The sequence below is a fragment of the Malaclemys terrapin genome, chromosome 1, assembly GCF_027887155.1.
Source record: "Malaclemys terrapin pileata isolate rMalTer1 chromosome 1, rMalTer1.hap1, whole genome shotgun sequence".
Lineage (NCBI taxonomy): Eukaryota > Metazoa > Chordata > Testudines > Emydidae > Malaclemys > Malaclemys terrapin.
Genome location: NC_071505.1, coordinates 291,278,229 through 291,299,910, shown reverse-complemented (window position 1 = coordinate 291,299,910; position 21,682 = coordinate 291,278,229). Strand labels below are relative to the sequence as shown.

The following is a 21,682-nucleotide window of genomic DNA, read 5'->3' as shown; positions in this document are numbered from 1 at the left end:
GTGAAGTCTGGCTTCAGAACTGTGCTTTTTACCTACAATTAAAATATGCCTGGCCCTTAATGAAACACATTTTCAGCTAGCTACTAAATATACCTAGTAATTATCAATAATAAAATTTGTCTTGCATTTATACAGCACTTCATGCCAAATGAATGTACAAACACGCATTTAAATTACATGCACTTATAAGGCACCTATTACGGTATCTAAGCAAACTTCATAGTTAAGATTAGGAGCAGATAGTCTCCCAAACCATACTGCTTACACAAGAGGGATGCCTCACCCATTACCAAAAAAGCAGCCACCTCTGAGATAATGTTTTCACCCCTCAGCCAAAAGGCTGAGAAGTGATTAATACACCACAACATTACAGCTTTAGACAGGCAGAGAATTTGGTACCAAATAAAACTTCAGAGAGCACACAGGGCCTGCTAGTGCCCACTGAAGTCAATGGAAATCCTCCCAATCACTTCAATGGCCATTGAATTAGACTAGTGGTTCTCAACCTGTGGGCTGCTTGCAGCCCAGTCCCAGCTGTGTGATAAAAAAAATTCAAAGTTTGCCAGTCCCAGCAGAGGATGGGGCCAGCTGAGGGGTAGATGGCACCATGAAGCCCTGCTGATGTGCTAGTGCCAGCAGGGAAGGCAAAGCAGCCCTCTGTGGTGGGGGAGGAGCTCCGGTGGCAGCCTGCTGCTTCCTCCAGCCCTGGGACAAATTGTAGGGTTGCCAGGTGTCCAGTTACCACATGCGGGGGAAGGCTCCGGGCCATCAACTCGTGCCAGTCATAGGTGTAGTTTAGGAGGGCATTCCCCCCCCCCGCCACCTCTCACAGAAATAGGGGGTGCTGAGCAGGACTTGCTCTGCTTAGCCTGTCGGGGTGGGGAGCATAGGTTCTGTCCTTCCCACACTGTGCCAGCTCACTCGGCGCCTCTCCCCAGTGGAGGCTAGCAGTTCTGGGATGCTGCCTCTTGCGACCTAGTGCCTGTTATTATCCTCTTCTACGTGTGTTGGGTCCTGTTTCTGTACAACAGTGAGTGCCTATGTGGGGTCAGAACAAGGCAGTAGGGAAGGAAGAAGGATGGTTTAGGGCAGGGGGAAGAGAAGGGAAATAGGACAGGGGACAGTGTGGAGAGGAAAGAGGATAGGCCGGGAAGAGGGAGGGGATGGGGCAGTGGGACAGGGCAGGGGACAGTGGGAAGGCGGAGGGGGCAGGGTGAAGAGAAAGGGATAGGGGATGGGAAGGGGACAGTGAGGAGAGGAAGAGGATAGGAGGATGGGGTAGAGGGAAGAGAAGGGGATGACTGAGTGCAGCTCCCAGTGGGAGAGCTGTCTCCTCGCTTCTGAGCATCCGTGCCAGAGGCATCCATAGAAATGGGGGGGTGGCACATGCCCCCCCACTAGCCACAGCTACGTGTAACCTCTGGGGGTGAGATGAGCATGCTCCAGGCTGCAGTGCACCCTGAACTGCCTGCAGCAGACAGTGCCTACCTGCCCGTCCCCTGCTGGCTATGTCCAGACCCGGAGCTCACAGCAAGAGCAGGAGGCTGCTCTGTAAGTCCTGTTTCTGGGGGGGAGAGCTGGTGCGGGGTGGAAATTTGTTTCATCGGTGGCTTCCAGCTAGGATCCCCCATGGCTCGGTGGGTGGGATCAACCCTGCCCTTTACTGTCTGGGAGCAAGTGTTGAGGGACATGTGCCCAACTGGGCAGCCACAGCAGGTAGGGTAGTATTATATATATATTGCGTGGATGCAGTCCACATAACACATAAAGAGCTGCATATGCAGCCCACAATGGTAAACAGGTTGAGAACTATTGGATCAGGCCCTGAGAGAGAGTAGAACATTACCACCTAAAGAGAAACTTGACAGTGATACTTTACTACTTCTCCCCCCAGTTATTAAAGAAGACAGGTACTTTGGAAAATGTTGCCCAAGACTTTTTGAAAAAGGGACTTCAGTGACAGTCTCCTAGGTGCTTTGGAAAATAAGTCCTATTTTCAAAAGAGACTTTGGCACTTAGGTACTTTTGAAAATGTTACCCATCATCTCTAGTGTTGCTCTCTAATGTTACAATGGGATACTGATTCAGCAGACTTTTCTCCATCAGCACTATCTCCTGAATTATCTCCACCTTCTCCCACAGAACCCTCCCCATGCCTTTGATAGGCTCCATTTGAGGTACAGACCAGTGCTCATTAACTTGAGATCACAGCCTAAGTCAGTCATGGGCAATCTGTGGCCCATCAGAGTAATCCGCTGGTGGGCCATGAGACAGTTTGTTTACATTGACCGTCCGCAGGCACGGCCGCCCACAGCTCCCAGTGGCTGCGGGTCACTGTTCTCAGCCAATGGGAGCTGCGGGAAGCAGCGCAGGCCGGCCACCACTTCCCGCAGCTCCCATTGGCCAGGAATGGCAAACCGTGGCCACTGTGGGTGGCCATGTCTGCAGACGGTTGATGTAAACAAATGGTCTTGCAGCCCACCAGTGGATTACCACGACGGGCCGCATGCGGCCCGCAGGCTGCCCGCCACTGGCCTAAGTAGTATGGCTGCATGACTGTGATGGTGCTGCTCATGGGAACCAGCTGAGGTCACTCAATTAGGGTGAACTGCAAACAAAACGGGGCAGACAAACCCCAAAAGCTGGTGGTTATTCCAATACTTAGATATACCAAGCCAGCACAAAGCAGCTTCTGTAGTACCTCACTGGTTATTCAGCAGTCCAAACAACGCAGTTCCCTTAAAGTGCCCAGCCTCAGGCCTCCGTCCAGACACACCTGTCAGATATGATGATGATTACTGAAAATATTATCTCATCACATAAAAGAAAAGGTTCTTTCAATCCCAAAGGATCAGCCACATACCCAGGTTCAATTATAACTTAGATCTTACCCAAAATACACGCTATAGTCAATTCTTATTAACTAAACTAAAATTTATTAACAAAGAAAAGAGAGAGTGTGTTGGTTAAAAGATGAATATACATACAGACTTGAATTCAATTCTTGAGGTTCAGATACAGAGCAGAGGTGAGCTTGTAGTTGCCAAAAGTCCTTTTAGATATAGTTCATAGGTTATAGTCCAATGTCCATATTTAGGGTGGCTCCAGTCAATGACTGGGGGTCTCAATCCTTGTGGCTTAAGGTTTCCCCCTCTTGAAACCCAAAGCAGATCTGAGATGAAGTAGGATCGTGTCCCAAGGTTCTTATACATTTCCAGCAGCCTTTTGGCCTGAGAAAACAATAGGCTTAACTCTCCTTCTCCCAAACATCCTGGCAATTAGCACAGGGTAATTCATCCATTAAACAGTTCAGATACAGGTTACCACAACCTTCAAAGAGACATATAGACAATACTACTATTTCACTCAACTATCATCATAAATGTTAATATTCCTTTTTTGATCTTTGAATTTAAGCTATAGCAATAGACAAGAATTGTTTGCTTATATTACAAGACCTGAGCAAACATCTAACCTATCTTTAACAATGCAGACTTACATTTCAAAGCTCTATTCATTTACCTATCTTCCTAACCAGTCCTTAAGGTTCACCCATGGGTCAGGTCAGTCTGTGAGTTAATTAACTCTTTCTGGCCCTGTCATCTTTCAATGAGATATTATATTACACTCATATCATCATAATGACAAAATACAAACTCCCTTTTTATAATTGTAAACATTCTTATTATTATTAGCACCTAGGAGCTCTAGTCAGGGAGCAGGACCCCACAGCATTAGATATTATACACAAAAGACAGGCCCTGCTTAGGCTGCTTACTTCAGGGAGCCTTGATCTTTATAGTTTCCAAAAAGCATTAAACAAGTTCTTTTGAGAGGAAGACACTCAGGCCTGTCTTGGACCTTTAAAATCACAACTAGGTCATTAAGGACAATGGCTTCCTTCTCAGAGGACACTTATGGCACAAACTGCCCTTTTTTTAATGAAAGTCCCAGTCCTAAAGAGATTTGAAGCTTCCTTTTTAAAGCAAAGGAAATCAGACTAAAAGCCATCTTTGTCTAGGTTAGAGGCATGGGCAAGTGAGGACAGAACATTCCTTTAAAAAAAAAAAAGGTAGAAGGGCAGTTTTCTAGCTACTAAAGAAGAAAGAAGTTTGATTATTCATCTAACTTACACGTGCTACTCGGACTTAAATAGAGAAGTGTTTTCATGAAGCAGTGCTACTTTTGATATTTCCTGTTTGGAAAACTCAAAGTGATAAGGGAAGGACATTTCAGGCACCCTACAATATTAAAATCAGCCTACCACATCTGCAATCCTTGCTGGGCTGGAAAGATCACAAAAGTGAGCTCTCCACTTCCTGATATTTCTGATATTTTGGGCCCCATTTAACCTTCTAGGCAGGTCTTCCTTACATATTGTGCCCTATACAGCCCATGATAGTTAATTCAGTTTCTTGCATGAACTCTATTAAAAGAAAACTGTAAATAGCTTTAGGCCCACTCTATAAGTGTATGGATTCCCTCAGCAATCTCCAGAAAAGGGCTGTCAGATAGGGAAGCCTAATTTATTTGGGCTGTGACGTCTTTAAAGACCTTCCCTGGTTCGCATAACCTACCTTTCTGTTACAATTTGTGCACCAGTAAGAGATATCCCAGTGTCCTTATGAGACTAATCACCACACCCTGTCTATATAGAAGCTAAGGACTGGGAATGGCTGAGCCATTACAAACATTGAATCTATCTCCCCTTGTAAGTATTCTCACACTTCTTAACTGTCTGTACTGGGCTAGCTTGATTATACTTCAAAAGTTTTTTTTCTCTTAATTGGCCTCTCAGAGTTGGTAAGACAACTCCCACCTGTTTATGCTCTCTGTATGTGTGTATATATATCTCCTCAATATATGTTCCATTCTATATGCATCCGAAGAAGTGGGCTGTAGTCCACGAAAGCTTATGCTCTAATAAATTTGTTAGTCTCTAAGGTGCCACAAGTACTCCTGTTCTTTTTGTGGATACAGACTAACACGGCTGCTACTCTGAAACCTATATAGAAGCTATGGTTTATAAAATATGTATGTGTTTCGGTATCCACAAGTCACCACAATCTCTCACTGAAGAGACAATACATAACTCCACAAAATAAAAAAGCCATTATATATATTCTGCTAGATATTAAGAATATTTTATGGGGAAAAACTATGTTAATGCAGATTTAAGGTTGCTTGATGGTATGCTGTCCCCTTGCAGTATGCGGAGTTGAACAAAACTCAAACTTCTGTAAACCAGGAAATGAAGAGTGAAGGTTACCCAGGGCTCTCCCTTCTTTCAGCAATGCCTCAACACCCCCCACCCTATTTGCACACACACTTTTACTCTGCCAACCCCACAGTTGCTGAAATATACAAGCTCTTCACCTCCTTTTAACCACCCATTCACACTCAGCCACAGGATTCCATCTGACACTATTAAAGGACTGTGACGAAGTGGGACTGTTCTTAATGTTTCCTCTGAATACTGTGTGGGTGCCTCAGTTTCCCCTATGCATTTCTAAAGTCTCTAGGTGGTGGGGAAAGGCCAGTGTGCATAAATCACTGACACACTGTCTCCCTGGCAACAAATGGCCAGGGCCCCTTCCCCCCCTGCACGGAAATAGCTAAAGGTGAACAAAGGGATCAGGTGACCTCCTGGCTCAGGAAAGAGAAAAAGCAGGGAGAAGGAGGAGCTGGGGGGGTTTCAGAGTTGGAGCTACCTGGGGACTAGGAGTGCGGGCAGACGTGGGTGTCTGGCTCTCTGAACCCCATAACGGACCCGGCCGAGGGGTCCCGTTCGCCGCTGTACCTACAAGCTCTGTTTTAGACCGTGTTCCTGTCATCTAATAAACCTCTGTTTTACTGGCTGACTGAGAGTCACGTCTGACTGCGAAGTGGGGGGTGCAGAACCCTTTGGCTTCCCCAGGACCCCGCCGGGGCGGACTCGCTGTGGGAAGCGCACGGAGGGGCATATGCTGAATGCTCCAAGGAGAGACCCAGGAGGTGAAGCCGTGTGAGCTTCTTGCCCTGAAGACTGTCTGCTCCGAGGGAGAGGAGGCTCCCCAAAGTCCTGACTGGCTTTGTGGGGAGCAGTTCCAGAGCATCGCCCGGGGGCTCCGTGACAAGGACAAAAAGGGGGGAAAATGGTGGAGTTGCCTGCACCACCTGCCCTCTACCCCTTCAAGCAATATATCCATATGCACATACTCACACTGGCTCTTGGCACTATAACATTCAGGAGGTTCCAGATCCTAGTGTACACTCACACATACAGCCAACTTCCCAGAAAGAATACCACATGTGTACAATTTAAGAATCACTTCACGGCCTTTTACAACTCCCTTTCATTTACTCACAGGATACCATCTCAACCTACACTTTCACGCAGCCATCATTAAAGCATTGGAATCCGTTCCTATTCCACCTCACGACTGACAATTGCCATTTAATAAAAGCCCTGTGTCTTGCTACTGACGTAACCTACGCCATTCTACATAAAAGTGATGCATCCTGGAGGTACACATGCAGGTCTTCCCTTTCCTCACATGCTTCACAGGGTGCAAAACACAGATTTCCACGTATCGCAACCACAGCCAATTTATCTAACTCTTTTATTGAGCTCATTTATACTTTTGGCCTTTACATCATTCCCTGGCAACAAGTTCCCCAGATTAACTTGCATTATGTGAAGAACTTCCTTATGTTTGTTTTAAACCTGCTGCTATTAATTTCAGTGGGTGATCCCCCAGTTCTGTGTTATGTGAAGGGGTAAATAGCACTTCTCTATTACTTTCTCCACACCATTCATGATTTTATAGACCTCTATAAATCCCCCCTCCTACCCCATCATCTCTTTCCCAAGCTGAACAGTCCCACTCTTTTTAATTTCTCCTCATATGGAAGCTGTTCCATAAGCCTAATTATTTTCATTGTCGTTCTCTGTACCTTTTCCACTTCTATATCTTTTTTGAGATGAGGTTTCCAGAACTGCAAGCAGTATTCAAGCTGTGGACATACCATGGATTTATACAGGAGCATTATCACATTTTCTGTCTCATTTTCTATCCCTTTCCTATATTGTACAGTTCAGAGTACTATCCACCATCTATGCAAGGTAAAAGTGAACTTAAATTCACAATTTGGGTCCCCCCAAAACTTAGTGGCTGCCATGCACTACTTGGGTAAAACTGACCAACAGAGACCACTCTGACCCACGTCACAGCAATAGATTGATCACTAGTTCTGTGCAAACCCCACTAGAAACCGTTAGAAAAATAATTTTGTTGTTATTTCAGGGCTTATATATCTGGAACCCCAGTTCAAACAACCCCGGGAGTGGTGGTGGGGGTGTCACTAACCATACTCTGCACTCCCACAAAGTATAGCAAATTTCAAGAAAATCTATACAAGCACAAAGATTTTAGAGCGCTTAGAAATGTCCTCTAAACGTCCTCTAAACAGGAAGGCTAGACAGACAATGGAGGGAAAAGGCTCTGTGCCCATCCATCTGCAGCACAGGAGGCTCTGAAACGTGTGAAGTGGCCAATTCACTTCAATAAGGTGTTTTCAGCTGAATGAGAACACCTCATGGAGATTAATACAACCTGAAACAATAGCTCTGAGAATGAGGAGTACTTGTGGCACCTTAAACCTGGTCTACACTATGAGTTTAGGTCGAATTTAGCAGTGTTAAATCGAATTAACCCTGCACCCGTCCACAGAACGAAGCCATTTTCTTCGATATAAAGGGCTCTTAAAATCGATTTCTGTACTCCTCCCCGACGAGGGGAGTAGCACCGAAAAACATTGCCATTTCGAATTAGGGTTACTGTGGCCGCAATTTGACGGTATTGGCCTCCGAGAGCTATCCCACAGTGCACCATTGTGACCGCTCTGGACAGCGATCTGAAGTTGGATGCACTGGCCAGATAGACAGGAAAAGCCCCGCGAACTTTTGAATTTCATTTCCTGTTTGTCCAGCGTGGAGAGCACAGGTGACCACGCAGAGCTCATCAGCATAGGTAACCATGCAGTCCGAGAATCGAAAAAGAGCACCAGCATGGACCGTACGGGAGGTACTGGATCTGATCGCTATATGGGGAGAGGATTCTGTGCTAGCAGAACTACGTTCCAAAAGATGAAATGCCAAAACATTTGAAAAAATCTCCAAGGGCATGATGGAGAAAGGCCACAATAGGGACTCACTATAGTGGCGTGTGAAAGTTAAGGAGCTCAGACAAGCCTACCAGAAAACCAAAGAAGCAAACGGAAGGTCCGGGTCAGAGCCGCAGACATGCCGCTTCTACGCTGAGCTGCATGCAATTGTGGGGGGGGCCGCCACCACTACCCCATCTCTGACTGTGCATTCTGAGGAGGGGGTAATCTCAGCCATACCTGAGGATTCTGCGGACAGGGAAGATGAGGAGGAGGAGGAGGAGGACGAGCTTGCGGAGAGCACACAGCACTCCGTTCTCCCCAACGGGCAGGATCTTTTTCTCAGCCTGACTGAAGTACCCTCCTAAGGCAGTATCCCAGACAATGAGGCCATGGAAGGAAGGTCTGGTGAGTGTATCTTTGTAAATATAAAATATGGTTTTAAAGCAAGCGTTTTTTAATGATTAATTTGCCCTGAGGACTTGGGATGCATTCGCGGCCAGTACAGCTACTGGAAAAGTCTATGAACGTGCCTGGGGATGGAGCAGAAATCCTCCAGGGACATCTCCATGAACCTCTCCTGGAGGTACTCCAAAAGCCTTTGCAGAAGGTTTCTGGGCAGTGCAGCCTTATTCCATCCTCCATGGTAAGATAATTGACCACGCCATGCTAGTAGCAAGTAATCTGGTATCATTGCATGACAAAGCCTGGCCGTATATGGTCCCGATGTTTGCTGGCATTCAAGCAACATCCGTTCTTTATCTCGCTGTGTTATCCTCAAGAGAGTGATATCGTTCATGGTAACCCAGTTGAAATATGGGAATTTACTGAAGGGGACAGAGGTGGCCGTTCCTACTGGGCTGTTTGCCTGTGGCTGAAAAGAAATCCTTCCCTGCAGTTAGCCAAGTTGGGTGGGTGGGGGAGAAGAGAGGCAGGAATCATTGGCATTGAGCTTTTCGCGTTTGGCTAGCACCGATCTTCCCTGATACCAGCCACGCGGTGGGGGGAGGGGTAAAGCGATCATCCCAGAGAACTGGATGGGTGGGGGGGTAGTTTGGTTTCTGCTGCTGCACATTAACAGGAAAACCGCAGAACTCAACAGGCTTTGCTTGGTATGTGGGAAAGGAGGGTGCTGCCTTTAGGAAGGCTGCAGAAGCCGAAAGACAATGGCTTACCATGGCCGCATGCAAGCCGAATTCTGTTGCCCAGACCTGCATCTGTGATCTCTAACACCAAAGCCGCAGGCACTCAATATTAAGATGCAAAATGCGACCTTGTACCGAAATCACATGTGCTATGTAATGTGAATAGGATCACAGAGTGCCGCTGCAGCCCTTGTATAACCGCCCTCCCCCCTAACCATGTTCCATAGCCTCCTCACTTAGACATGTAAGAATGCAGGGGGCGGGGGGAGAGGAGGCTCCGTGCACCCTCCCACTCCACTCCAGTGGACAGCCCAAGCAAAAGGCTGTCATTATTTTGAACTTTTTTAGTGGCCTTTTCCTTCCCTCCTATCCTTCTCCCAAACCCCACCCAGGCTACCTTGTCAGTTCTCTCCCTCTTTTTATAATCCATTAATAAAGAATACATGATTTTTAAACGATAGTGACTTTATTTCTTTTGAAAGCAAGCTGTGATCGAAGGGGGAGGATGGGTTGCTTACAGAGAATGAGTCAATCAAGGGGGCGGGTTTTCATCAAGGAGAAACAAACAGAACTTTTACACCGTAGCCTGGCCAGTCATGAAACCAGGGCCGGTTCCAAGCACCAGCTGAGCAAGTTAGAATAGCTGACTTGAGTTATATGAACCACAGAAGAGGTGATCCCCCAATCTCATTCCTAGACTCTGACAGTCACATGATAGCCTGACTGAGTAGAATCCCAAACTCCGACTGGAAAGGAGAGAATTGCAAACTAATTATTGTAGTACTCAATGTTTGTTAAAGAGGGGATATATTCATTATGGAATAAGGAATTTCCATGATTGTGGATACTGAGGGCCATGGACGTTCATTTTGTCTTAGAATTAATATGGTTACAGCTCAGTCTTCATATGTATCAACAATTCAACAAGGTAGTGTCATTAAAATACCTCCTTTTCATTTATTTCTTATTTTAAAAGTGACTGAAGTTATAATAATGGTAATATCTACCTCAGTAATGCAAACCAATGACTAATTAATGTTTCACTCTTTCTGGGGACAACAGACTCATGTCACCACAGAATTAGCAGAACAGTGTAAGCAGCACTAGTGACATCAGTGGCAAATGACACTTTGAAAAGCTAAGTTAATTGGAAAAGATGTGTTTCTCTCGAAAAGCCGCATTACAGGAGATGGTAGGTGAGGTAAACACTTAAATCCCCTAAAAAAAACACAAAATATTTCCTCTAATCCTTTCACTGAAATAACATATTACAGTGGAAACTTGAAGGCTGGACTTCAGTAGTATTTTCACTTATGTATATATACTTAACTGCCGTAAGTTACAGTGATTCAGAGTAAATTTCAATACATTTCAGTTACTAATCTTAATTAAAAGATTACCAGAATTGTTGACTATTCATGCTTTTTGCTTACATAAAAAATAGGTGAGAGACAAGATACAGGCATTTTAAAATGACCATTTAATAATCACTCAGCATGGGTTCAGTTAGTGATCTGGAAGAAAATCAATATGTGGTTTACTCTGTGACTGTAATTAACTGGGAATTGTTGCAAACAAATAAAATTAGGATTTGGGTGAGGTCTCTGATTATACAGAGCCTGAGGTGAACCACAGGGAACTGCAGCCCATACCCATGGGTCCCAAAATTTCCATGTGCTAGGCTAGTCTCTCCTATGATAACATTAACCATAGACAATTATGCTACTATTAAATGTATACTCCAGCAGCATGAGCAGAAGTAATGATTGCTGTGATGACTACTGAACTAGTAGCTAACATTGTCCGGAAAGCAATAGGTTGAAGACAGAGGGTACTAGAAGGAACTCTCTTATTGATTACGTTCTGTAGCTTTGAATCCCTCTTCAAAAAACCATACAGATAGAGCACAAAGGAGTTTGGGGAGCAGGGGCTTTTGCAGGATCCTAGGGAAAGGGTACCCTATATGCTATCTCCTTCCACAGTTGGAAGACGGAAAGATCAGTTTTGTTCTGCTTTGCCCACATCTTCTGAGTCACAGGCAGAAAATAATTAAATTGATACATTCTGGGAAAACATATCCCAACACCGATACTCAAGAGAAAGAAGATACTAGTAAAACAGAAATGCCAAAAAATGTTGGTTGCTGTTGGACAGTTTTTAATACACATACTGGACCATAAATTTACAATGCACTTTAGAGAAAAATAAAGATATTGTTCCTGCCCTGGCAAACTTAATCTAAATAAGACACACAGAGGAAATAATGGCAAACAAGGAAGAAAACAGAGGAATGAAGGTTATAACAAATAAACACTGAACATGTGAAAGATGCTGAGTATGATGCTTGAAATTTTTAAGTTTGCAAATAGAGTAGGACAAGTCAGAAGAAAGAAACTGCACTGACTGGAGACTATCCTTGCAAAGCTAACCAAAAGAAAGATTTAAAGAAGGAATTTGAAGGGAGGAAAAAAACGGTTACTCACCTTCTTGTAACTGTTGTACTTCGAGATGTTGTCGTCCACGTCCATTCCAATCAGGTGTGCGCGCGCCATGTGCATAGTTGCCGAAAATTTTTCCCCCAGTAGCTCCCATCGGGTCAGCTGTGGAGCCCCCTGGAGTAGCACCTTCGTAGTGCTCAATTTATGACCCTGCCGACCTGGCCCCTCCCCAGTTCCTTCTTGCTGGCTACTCCTACAGAGGGGTAGGAGGATGGGTATTGGAATGGACATGAACAACATATCTTGAAGAACAAGTTACAAGAAGGTGAGTAACCGTGTTTTCCTCTTCGAGTGCTTGTTCACATCGATTCCAATCGGGTGACTTCCAAGCTTTACCCCAGAGGTGGGGTCGGAGTTAAGGAATCACTGATTAGAGAATCGCTGTGCTGAAAGCTGCATCATCTCTAGCGTGCTGTGTGATGGCACAGTGAGAGGTGAATGTATGCACCGAGGATCAAGTAGCTGCCCTGCAGCTTTTTTGTATCGGGACCTGGGCCAGGAGCACGCAGCTGACGAAGCCTGTGCCCTTGTGGAGTGAGCCTTAAGATGCAGGGCTGAGACCTTTTCCAGGTCATAACATGTGCTGATACAGGCTGTGATCCAGGAAGATAATCTTTGAGATGAGACCGGGAGTCCTTTCATGCAGACTGTCATTGCCACGAACAGCTGGTTCGACCTCCTGAACAGCTTTGTGCGCTCGATGTAGAATGCTAACACCCACTGAATATGCAATGAGTGCAGCCTTTGCTCTTGGGTACTGTTGTGGGGCTTGGGATAGAAGACAGGTAGAAAAATGTCTTGGCTAATATGGAATTGTGACACTACCTTAGGGAGAAAAGCCAGGTGAGGTCTGAGTTGCACCTTGTTCTTGTGGAAGACTGGGTAGGGTGGGTCGGAGGTAAGGGCCTTTAACTCCGACATCCTACCGGCTGATGTGATGGTCACCAGGAAGGCTACCTTCCATGACAGGTAGAGAAGGGAGCAAGTTGCTAGCGGTTTGAATGGGGGTCTCATTAATCTGGAGAGGACCAGGTTAAGGTTCCATGCCAGAAGAGGCTGTCTAACCCAAGGATATAGCCGTTCCAGGCCCTTCAGGAAACGTCCTGCCATAGGATTAGCAAATATGGAGCGTCCAGACATGACCGGATGGAAGGCCGAGATAGCAGCAAGGTATACCTTGATGGATGACGCTGCTAGGCTTTGTTGATTGAAGTGAAGAAGGTACTCCAGGATAAGTGGTATAGACGCCTGGAGTGGAGGAGTGTGATGTTGGGCACACCAGCAAGTGAACCACTTTCATTTGGCCAGATAAGTGGCCCTGGTGGATGGTTTTCTGCTGCTAAGCAGGACCTTTCTTACAGGTTCCGAGCACAGCTCACTGGATTTAGCCATAAAGCTCCAAGCCATGAGATGGAGGGCCTGGAAGTCCAGGTGGTGAAGGTGACCGTGGTCCTGTGTGATCAGATCGGGATAGAGTGGTAACACGATAGGAGTGTCCACTGACAGCTCCAGAAGCGTGGTGTATCAATGTTGACGGGGCCACACTGGGGCCAGCAGAATTACTACAGCTCTGTCTCTGCAGATTTTCAGTAGTACTCTGTGCACGAGTGGGAATGGTGGAAAGGCATACATGAGACGGTCTCCCCAGGGAAGCAGGAACGCATCCAAGATTGAACCCGGGCTGTGATTCTGAAAGGAACAGAACATTGGGCACCTCCTGTTGCTCCTGGTAGCAAACAGATTGACTTGGGGAAACCCCCACCTTTGGAAGATGGAATATATGACATCCAGACACATGGCCCACTCGTGATTGCGGAGGTAGTCCGCTAGTTTGTTCTGCACACTTGGGAGAGCCCACTCCATTCACCTGGAGGCATTGTATGCAGAACTCCCATAGCTGATGAGCTTCCCGACATAATGGGGGAAGAGCAGGCTCCACCTTGCTTGGTGATGTAAAAAATGGCCAAGGTGTTGTCCGTCATTACCGCCACACACTGGAATTGGAGCTGGGATAGCAAGATTTGGCATGCTAGCTGTACTGCTCTGAGCGCTCTGATATTGATATGGAGGGAGAGCTCATCCTGCGACCATAATCCTTGTGTCTGGAGCTCTCCCAGATGCGCCCCCCAACCCAGAACTGACGTGTCCATTACTAGGGACAAGGAGGGCTGGAGGCTTTTGAAGGGGACTCCCTTGCACACTGTGCAAAGGTTGAGCCACCACTGGAGGGACTCGAGTACTTGGTCTGGCATCGTGACCACAGATTCCAGGCTGTTGCGCCCCAGGCAGTATACAGACGTGAGCCATGCTTGAAATGGTCTGAGCCTCAGTCTGGCATGTCAGACCACATAAGTGCAAGTTGTCATGCGGCCGAGGAGACTTGGGCATCCCCTCGCGGTAGTGGTCAGCTACCTCCTGAGGTTTTGGATAATGTCTGTCATGGTCTGAAATCAGATCTCTGGCAGGAGCGCCCTTGCCTGCACCAAGTCCAGCACCGCACCAATGAATTCTATTCTTTGAGTCGGTGACAAGGCTGACTTGTTCACGCTGAGGAGCCTCTCAAAAGAAGCTCTGACTAGTCAGACTTTAGACTCCACCAGCTCCCTGGTGCGCATCATGAGTAGCCAGTTGTCGAGGTAGGAATATACCTGCACCTGTCTCCTGCGGAGGAATGCTGCTACGACCGACATACACTTGGTGAACACTCGGAAGGCTGTCGACAGACCGAAGGGGAGGACCATGAATTGAGAGTATTTGTAGCTGGCTACAAACTGCAGAAATCGTCTGTGTGCCAGCCGAATAGCTATGTGAAAATATGCGTCTTTCATGTCAAGGGCGGCATACCAGTCTCCCGGATCCAGGGAAGGGATAATAGTGCTGAGGGAGACCATGCAGAACTTCAGCTTCACCGTGAACCTGTTGAGCTCTCACAGGTCTAGAATGGGTCTGAAACCCCCCCCTTTGCCTTGGGGATTAGGAAATTGCGAGAGTAGAATCCCTTGCCCCATAGCACCTGAGAAACCTTGTCCATTGCCCCTATGTTGAGGAAAAATTCATCTGGAAGCATTTAAAACTACACCAAACAAAGCATTGGAGCATGTAGCACTGAGAATAATCTTGCACTGGAAAACCTAACTAGATATCCTAAAATGTTTTTCTTCAATTTTAAATCATGTTTGTGATTTTAAATAGAATTTTAATTTTTTTATGGTAAAATAACCTCTAAACTTACAGCGGTTGCAATCTTCTTTGCTCTTTCTGTTAATATTTGTTCCAGTGGTTTCCAGACCTGGAAAGCATAGCGACCTGAAAAACAATTAAATAATAATTTAAAAAAAATCAAACTTCACTTAAAGAAACCTTTACAGATGTTCACCTGTGCAAACACTTATTTTGCAAGCATAATACCAGTACAGGACTTTTAGTCTAAAAATCAAAGCCATCTCCATTTTTAATCTATTCATGTCATTTGTTTGCTGGCAAGCACTGTAGCACTTTACAGCTTTTCAAGATGTTCCCTGAGCTGTCAGTTTATAGTCAGGTCCAGAACAGTTCTCCGAGGAGTTTGCAATAGGTTGCATTTTTCAATCTTTATATTAAGAAGAGGGGGAAAGTTTGTTTTTTTATCTAAAAAGAAAGTAATGAATTGCAAGATTCACAATGTTTGTTTCCCCTGGCCAATATATTCAGATATATTTGGCTAGGATAAACTGAGATATTTGCCTTGTAAATTGTAGGAAATACTGCAATTAGCAATTATAGCTTGTATTTGTAATGTAATTCACCAAAATAAGTACAGGCCAGAAGGAACCCCGATCCTCCCACGTAACATGGGCCATAGAATTTCAACCTGTAATTCTTGAATTAAACCCAATAATTTGTGGTTGAACTAGAATCTATCTTTCAAATTAATATCTCATCTTGATTTAAAGATTTAAAGAGATGGAGAATCTACCACTTCCCTCAGTAAATTGTTCCCCAAGTTCCCTCTAAGCTGCACATCCGCACAGCTGCCTATTAAGCCCCACACAGGGACTCAGGGCTGTGGCGGGGAGAGATGCCTCTCCCCCAGTGCATACCTGCCCCGACAGGGAGAGGCGCCCCTCCCCGCCGGCACCAGTGCGGACCTGACCCGGACTTGCCACAGCCAGGGGAGAGGAGCCCCTCCCTCAGCCCAGCCCAGCCCCACTGGAGCTGCCGTGACTGGGGAGAGGCACCTCTCCCCCGGCCCCGAGCTGCATCCCTGGCCCCAGCCGAAAGCCCGCACACACACACCCCTGCATCCTCAACCTCTGCCACAGCCCTGAGCCCCCTCCCACACCCCAAACCCCTCATCCCCAGCCCCACCCCAGAGCTTTCACCCCTAGCCAGAGCCCTCACCCCCTGAACCCAATCCTCTGCCCCAGCCCTCAGCCCCCTCCCGCACCCCAAATTCCTCATCCCCGGCCCCACCCCACCCAGCCAGAGCCCTCACTCCCCTCCCCCCCCCGCATCCCAACCCTCTGCCCCAGCCCTGAGCCCCCTCCCACACTCCAAACCCTTTGGCCCTACCTCCACCACATTAAATTTTGTTATGTGCACCAATATGAAGATAATTTGTCACACATCACCTCCATATTGGTACACATAACAAAATTCATTCCGCACATGGCCATAAAAAATTAGAGGGACACTGGTTGTTCCTATGGTTAATTACCTTCACTGCTAAAACTTGCTAGACAAATTCAAAGTGGGGAAAAGGCGCACCACCTCTCTGCCACTGCATCTTGTTATGCCTTTGTAAACTAGATTAAAGAGCACTCTATTATCCCATATCGTCCTTCTGTGTAGGTACTTGTAGACTGTGATGAAGTCACCTCTTATTATCTTTGATGGCTAAACACATTCAACTTCATTAGATCAGGTTTTCCAGACATAAACCATTCTTGTAGCTCTTTTCGGAACCTTTCCAATTTTTCTACATCCCTCTTCAAGGATGGACACTAAGACTGGACACAATATTCCAGTTATAGTCTCACCAGTGGCACATGGAACCTCCCTACTCCAACTTCTTATGCTCCTGCTTATATATCGCATTAGCCCTTTTGGGCACAGTATCACACTGGGACCGCATGTTCAGATGGCTGTTCAGTTACCTGCAAATGCAACAGCTGCAACACCCAGGCCAACTGCCATCATAGTTCTGGCCTATAACAGAAAAATTGAGTAAGTATAAAATTTAAGTTCTGATTTTAAATAAATTGTAAATCTGTTTCAACAGCGAGCATTTCTGAAGTCTGAACGTGCATACCATTTGGTCTACTTCTGTAAACCCTTTAGTGAATCTTCTAATAAGGTTTAATATTTTATTATTTTCTTATAAAAGGAAATTACAACCTTTTCTTCATGTATTTTAACTTTGGAATGCAGCAATACGTGCAGTGTGTAAAAATGTAATAAAATCTTGGATACGTTTTAATGCATGAAATTAGAAACACTGAAAACACTGGAAAATGAAACAGCTTTCATTGTTCTGTGGCATTACTTAACCTCTGACAAAACTTCATGTTTAGCTTAAAACTGACTTACTAGCGTGTCACAATTATGTGATTTGCTAAAACATTTTCACGGGAGATAATATAAAATGACACGCAAACCATTCTGCTAGGGTTACTTGAAATAATTCACACAGTAAAACTCCAATTTAGTTTAAAAGGACACAGATAACAGTAAACCCTATAATATTAACTCAAAAAAACTGGGTGGTTGGATTGTGATTATGAATGGAATAAAGTTTGCATTAGGGCTTTGCACAGGAATCTCATTATGACAGAATTTCTGGGATTAGGAAAGGGAGTATTAACTCAGGCACAGTCCCTAGACCAGGGATCAGCAACCTTTGGCACACGGTTCGCCAGGGTAAGCACCCTGGTGGGCCCGGTTTGTTTACCTGCCACGTCTGCAGGTTTGGCTGATCGCGGCTCCCACTGGCCACGGTTCACCATCCCAGGCCAATGGGGGCTGCGGGAAGCAGCAAGGGCTGAGGGATCTGCTGGCCGCCGCTTCCCGCCGCCCCCATTGGCCTGGAGCAGCGAACCGCGGCCACTGGGAGCCGCGATAGGCTGAACCTGCGGACGCAGCAGGTAAACAAACTGGCCCGGCCCACCAGGGTGCTTACCCTGGCGGGCCGCGTGCCAAAGATTGCCGATCCCTGCCCTAGACTTACACAATAATAACTGGGAGAACTACCAACCTTTGGTACTCCTTCCCCAGTGCAATCAGCATCAGCTACAGCTGAGGTCACAGGGGTAAAATAGGGTCTACAGGGATATGTCTACCCTGCAGCTGGGAGCCTCCCAACCTGAACAAACACATACTATCTGTGCTTCAGCTATCGGATTCAAAAAACAACATGAATGTTGTAGCATGGGAGATGGTGTGACCTAGCTTCTCAAGTACAAGGCTGAGCCAACCACCCTAGGTCTGTACTTTGGTGGCTAGCCCATGCCGCCATGTGCACACTGCTCTTTTTAGCACACTAGCTTGAACAGAGCTAGTGCATTAGTCTATCCAGCCTGGGAGATCTACAATGCAGCTGGGAGTATAATACTGCCTTAGGGCCTTCTAGGTCCTCTGTCCCTCAGACAGACCCAATCAAGGCAAAAAGTTCGGGAAGCTCTTGTTTTCCCTCCGACTACCTCCACATGGGGCACAGAAGCTGAGAGAAAGCTCGTGGGGGTGTATTTTTGAAACTCGATGTTCTTCCCCAAAGCAGCTACCTTTGTCTTCCTGCTTCAAAGGGAGCCCTTGACTTGTCCTCCTGGCTCCTATTCCTCCTGGCAAGCATCAGCCTGCAGTCTTTGTTTTGTTTCATACCTTGAGACCCCATTCCTTCTGACTCCCCAGGCAAGTCATTAGAGCTCTGAAACTTTTGGAGACAGATGGGATTTCCACCCCGTAAAGATCAGAATTGGAGGGATTGGGGCGAGGGGGGGGGGGGAAGAGAGGAAAATCATAGAAACCGCTATACCAAATCAGTGGTCCATCTATTACAGTATCCTATCTTTGACAATGGCCAGTAATGGATGCTTCAGAGAAAGGTGTATTAAACTTCATAGACAAATATTTAATAACCGCCAACAAGAGAGGCTTCTTCCTAACCTCTATCAATTAGTCATTGGATTCTGCTTGAAGCATGGGACTTATATCAGTCCTAAAAGAGGTTTTCTTCCTATATTTCATTTAGTTTTTCTGTAACTGTCAACATTCTCATTATCTATTTAAATATCGAATCCTACTTTGAATGTAATTAGGCTTTTGGTCTCAATGTTAGCATAAAGTTTCACATGTTAATTGTGTAAAAAAAGTTTATAATCAGTTTTACAATTATTTAGTGTCATGAAATTTCCCCTTGTTCTATGGAGAAGGGTAAACAGGAGCACCCAATTTACTTTCACCATACCATTTATTATTTTTATATTCCCTCTTATTTATCTTCTCTTTAAATGTAATAGTCACAATCTTTTCAACCATGTGTCACACAGAAGTCTCGTCAGGCCTTTAATCACTTCACAGCTGTTTTTGAACCTCTTCTATTTCTGCTATCTCTTGAGATAGGTGACCAGAACTTGACACAGTATTTCAGGAGAAGGCATCATACTGATACATAATTGCATTTATACTATTTTTAGTATCCTTTTTGTTTTGCTGTGTACTAAGTAAAGACTTTCATTGAACTGTCCAAGTAACAGCTACATCTTTTTTCTGAGTTAAGAGCCCAGCAACATGTGAGAGTAGTTAGTTCTCTTTATTCCATCCAATGTTTATTATTTTGTATTTCTCAAAATTAAATGTCACCTGCCATTGTGCTGGATATTGGCCTAACTTTGTTAGGTCCCTCTGAAATTCCTCAGTTTTATTTATTCTTGAATAAGCAAAATATTTTTTCATCTGTTAAATTGCCACTTTACTGTTCACTTTTCCAGATAACTGATAAACACCACCAGTCCTAATGTGGAATGTTACAATTTTTTCAGAAGTTGTGAATGGAGGTTCAGAAATATCCAGGTTAACTGTATCTTGAAAAAAATCTGATAAACAGCTCATGGTATAATTTTTTAGTTTGCTGGATAAAAATGGGTACAGATTTCTTAAATAAAAATTAAAGAGTCACTCAATTGAACTGGTTTAGGCACACTATGGAAGTATATTATTGAAATCTTCCATACACTAATCAAGGACTCAACTGTTATTTCAGTATTTTTAGTGCTAAACTGAAGTTTCTACTGTAGAAAAATCCACTAAAAATCTAAGTTGATAATTCTATATTCTTCCACATGACCCAAGATCAATCTAAATCTATACATAAAAATACTGTGTCATTAAATGACAGATCATGAGGTCCAGTAGAATGAACAGTAACTCCAAGTACCTCTAATGACTCAATGAGTAGCCTGGAGTAAATCGTTTAGCCTTCCCTTTGTGTCCCCATCTGTACCCACTTATCTCAGCTGGATATTTTAAAGAATAATCAGTTTCTACACTGCTTTGAAACTGTAATGTGCTAAGTATTACTGATATCAAAAGCACAAATCTTGAATTAAGCTCACAGATTTCTTGTTGATGTTAAAAGGCAATTTACTAGCACTCTCAAGGGGACAAAGAGATTTATGTTATATGAGACTAGTACCATCAAACTATTTTTTCCTCTCATTGCATGAAAATAAGTTATACATGCAGCATAGTAGAAACTGTATGAATAAAGGGTCATTAACTTTCAACAGCATGCTTACTTAAGGTTTACATTTTGAAATGTGTACTGTTAAGGAATTTGTAAAATATATGCTTTAGATGTAGCTACATTTAAAGTATTCCCTTAACAGCCAAGTAACAAATTAATGTCAAAGATGTATGAAGCTGTAATGGAACAGAAGACAAAAGCAGCTGACCCACAAACACTTCTTTCTTTTTTAGTGCATCAGCTCTCCTGGGTTAATCATTGATATATCCTATTGTGCTGATCTCAGTATTTTTATTCTTACTATTTAGTTCAATGTACAATAACAAAGCTTTTTGGATTCAGACAACAGCAAGGAAAGTGTTGCTGAATCAGCAAAGGCTAGATTTTTTTTTCTTTTTTTTAAAGAAATGCAGAGCAGAAGAGAGAGATTAGAAAGGCTGCTTCAGACATGACAGAACACACTGCTAGGTAATAAATAAAGGATGAAAAAGTGTTTACCCCCCTAAATAAATGTTATTTCCATTATATCAATTCAAACAACTTCATATACTGCAAGTGTACAGAGGCCAACTCATGACCCTTTAAAGATGTATTATTTAACAGCTTTTATTCTATAACACAACAACAAAAAGATGCAATGATTTAATTCCTCTCTCCACAAATTCTCAATCTACTGTGTTGCATTAACAGCAGTAACGAATCACAGAAACAAAGGGCTGGAAGGAAGCTCAAGAGGTCATCTAGTGAAGTCCATCTCACTGGGCTGAGGCAGAGACAACTATACCTAGACCAGATGTGAGAGACATAGACGCCGACTTACTGAGTTGCCGGGGGTTGCCCAGCCCTCACTGCACCCCTTGCTCCAAGCCTCTACCAAGTCCCAGCATAGCTCGGACAAGAAAACTGGGAGGGCGGGCAAAGGTGGGGGGGTGGTAGCAGGGAAGGGGCACCTATTTCCCCCCTACTCCCTCCAGCTGGCCCTTAGCACTCAGCAGGCACCCGAAGATGAGGCTGCCAGGGGCACAAAGACTGTGGGGCGTGCCCATAGGGCAGGGGGGAGGGGCCCACTGGGGCTTGAGCTCCATCCACCTGCCCCTTCCAACCCCGGCTGGGTGTCCGTCTGCCCGACCAGCCACTTCCCTCTCCTGTCAGTGCCGTGCGCTGCTGCCCCAGTC

At 45.1% G+C, this 21,682-nt stretch overlaps 1 protein-coding gene across 1 annotated transcript in view; it reads right to left on the bottom strand.

The window, feature by feature from the left end:
- The window catches only part of DNAJC15 (DnaJ heat shock protein family (Hsp40) member C15), a 44,125-nt gene that overhangs the window by 16,048 nt on the left and 6,395 nt on the right, over window positions 1–21,682 (bottom strand). Inside the window, exons 2-3 of the mRNA XM_054014033.1 lie at window positions 16,924–16,975; window positions 15,021–15,094 (exon numbers count right to left, since the gene is read on the bottom strand). Coding sequence (XP_053870008.1) covers window positions 15,021–15,094; window positions 16,924–16,975 — 126 coding nt within the window. The remainder of the gene's footprint in view (window positions 1–15,020; window positions 15,095–16,923; window positions 16,976–21,682) is intronic.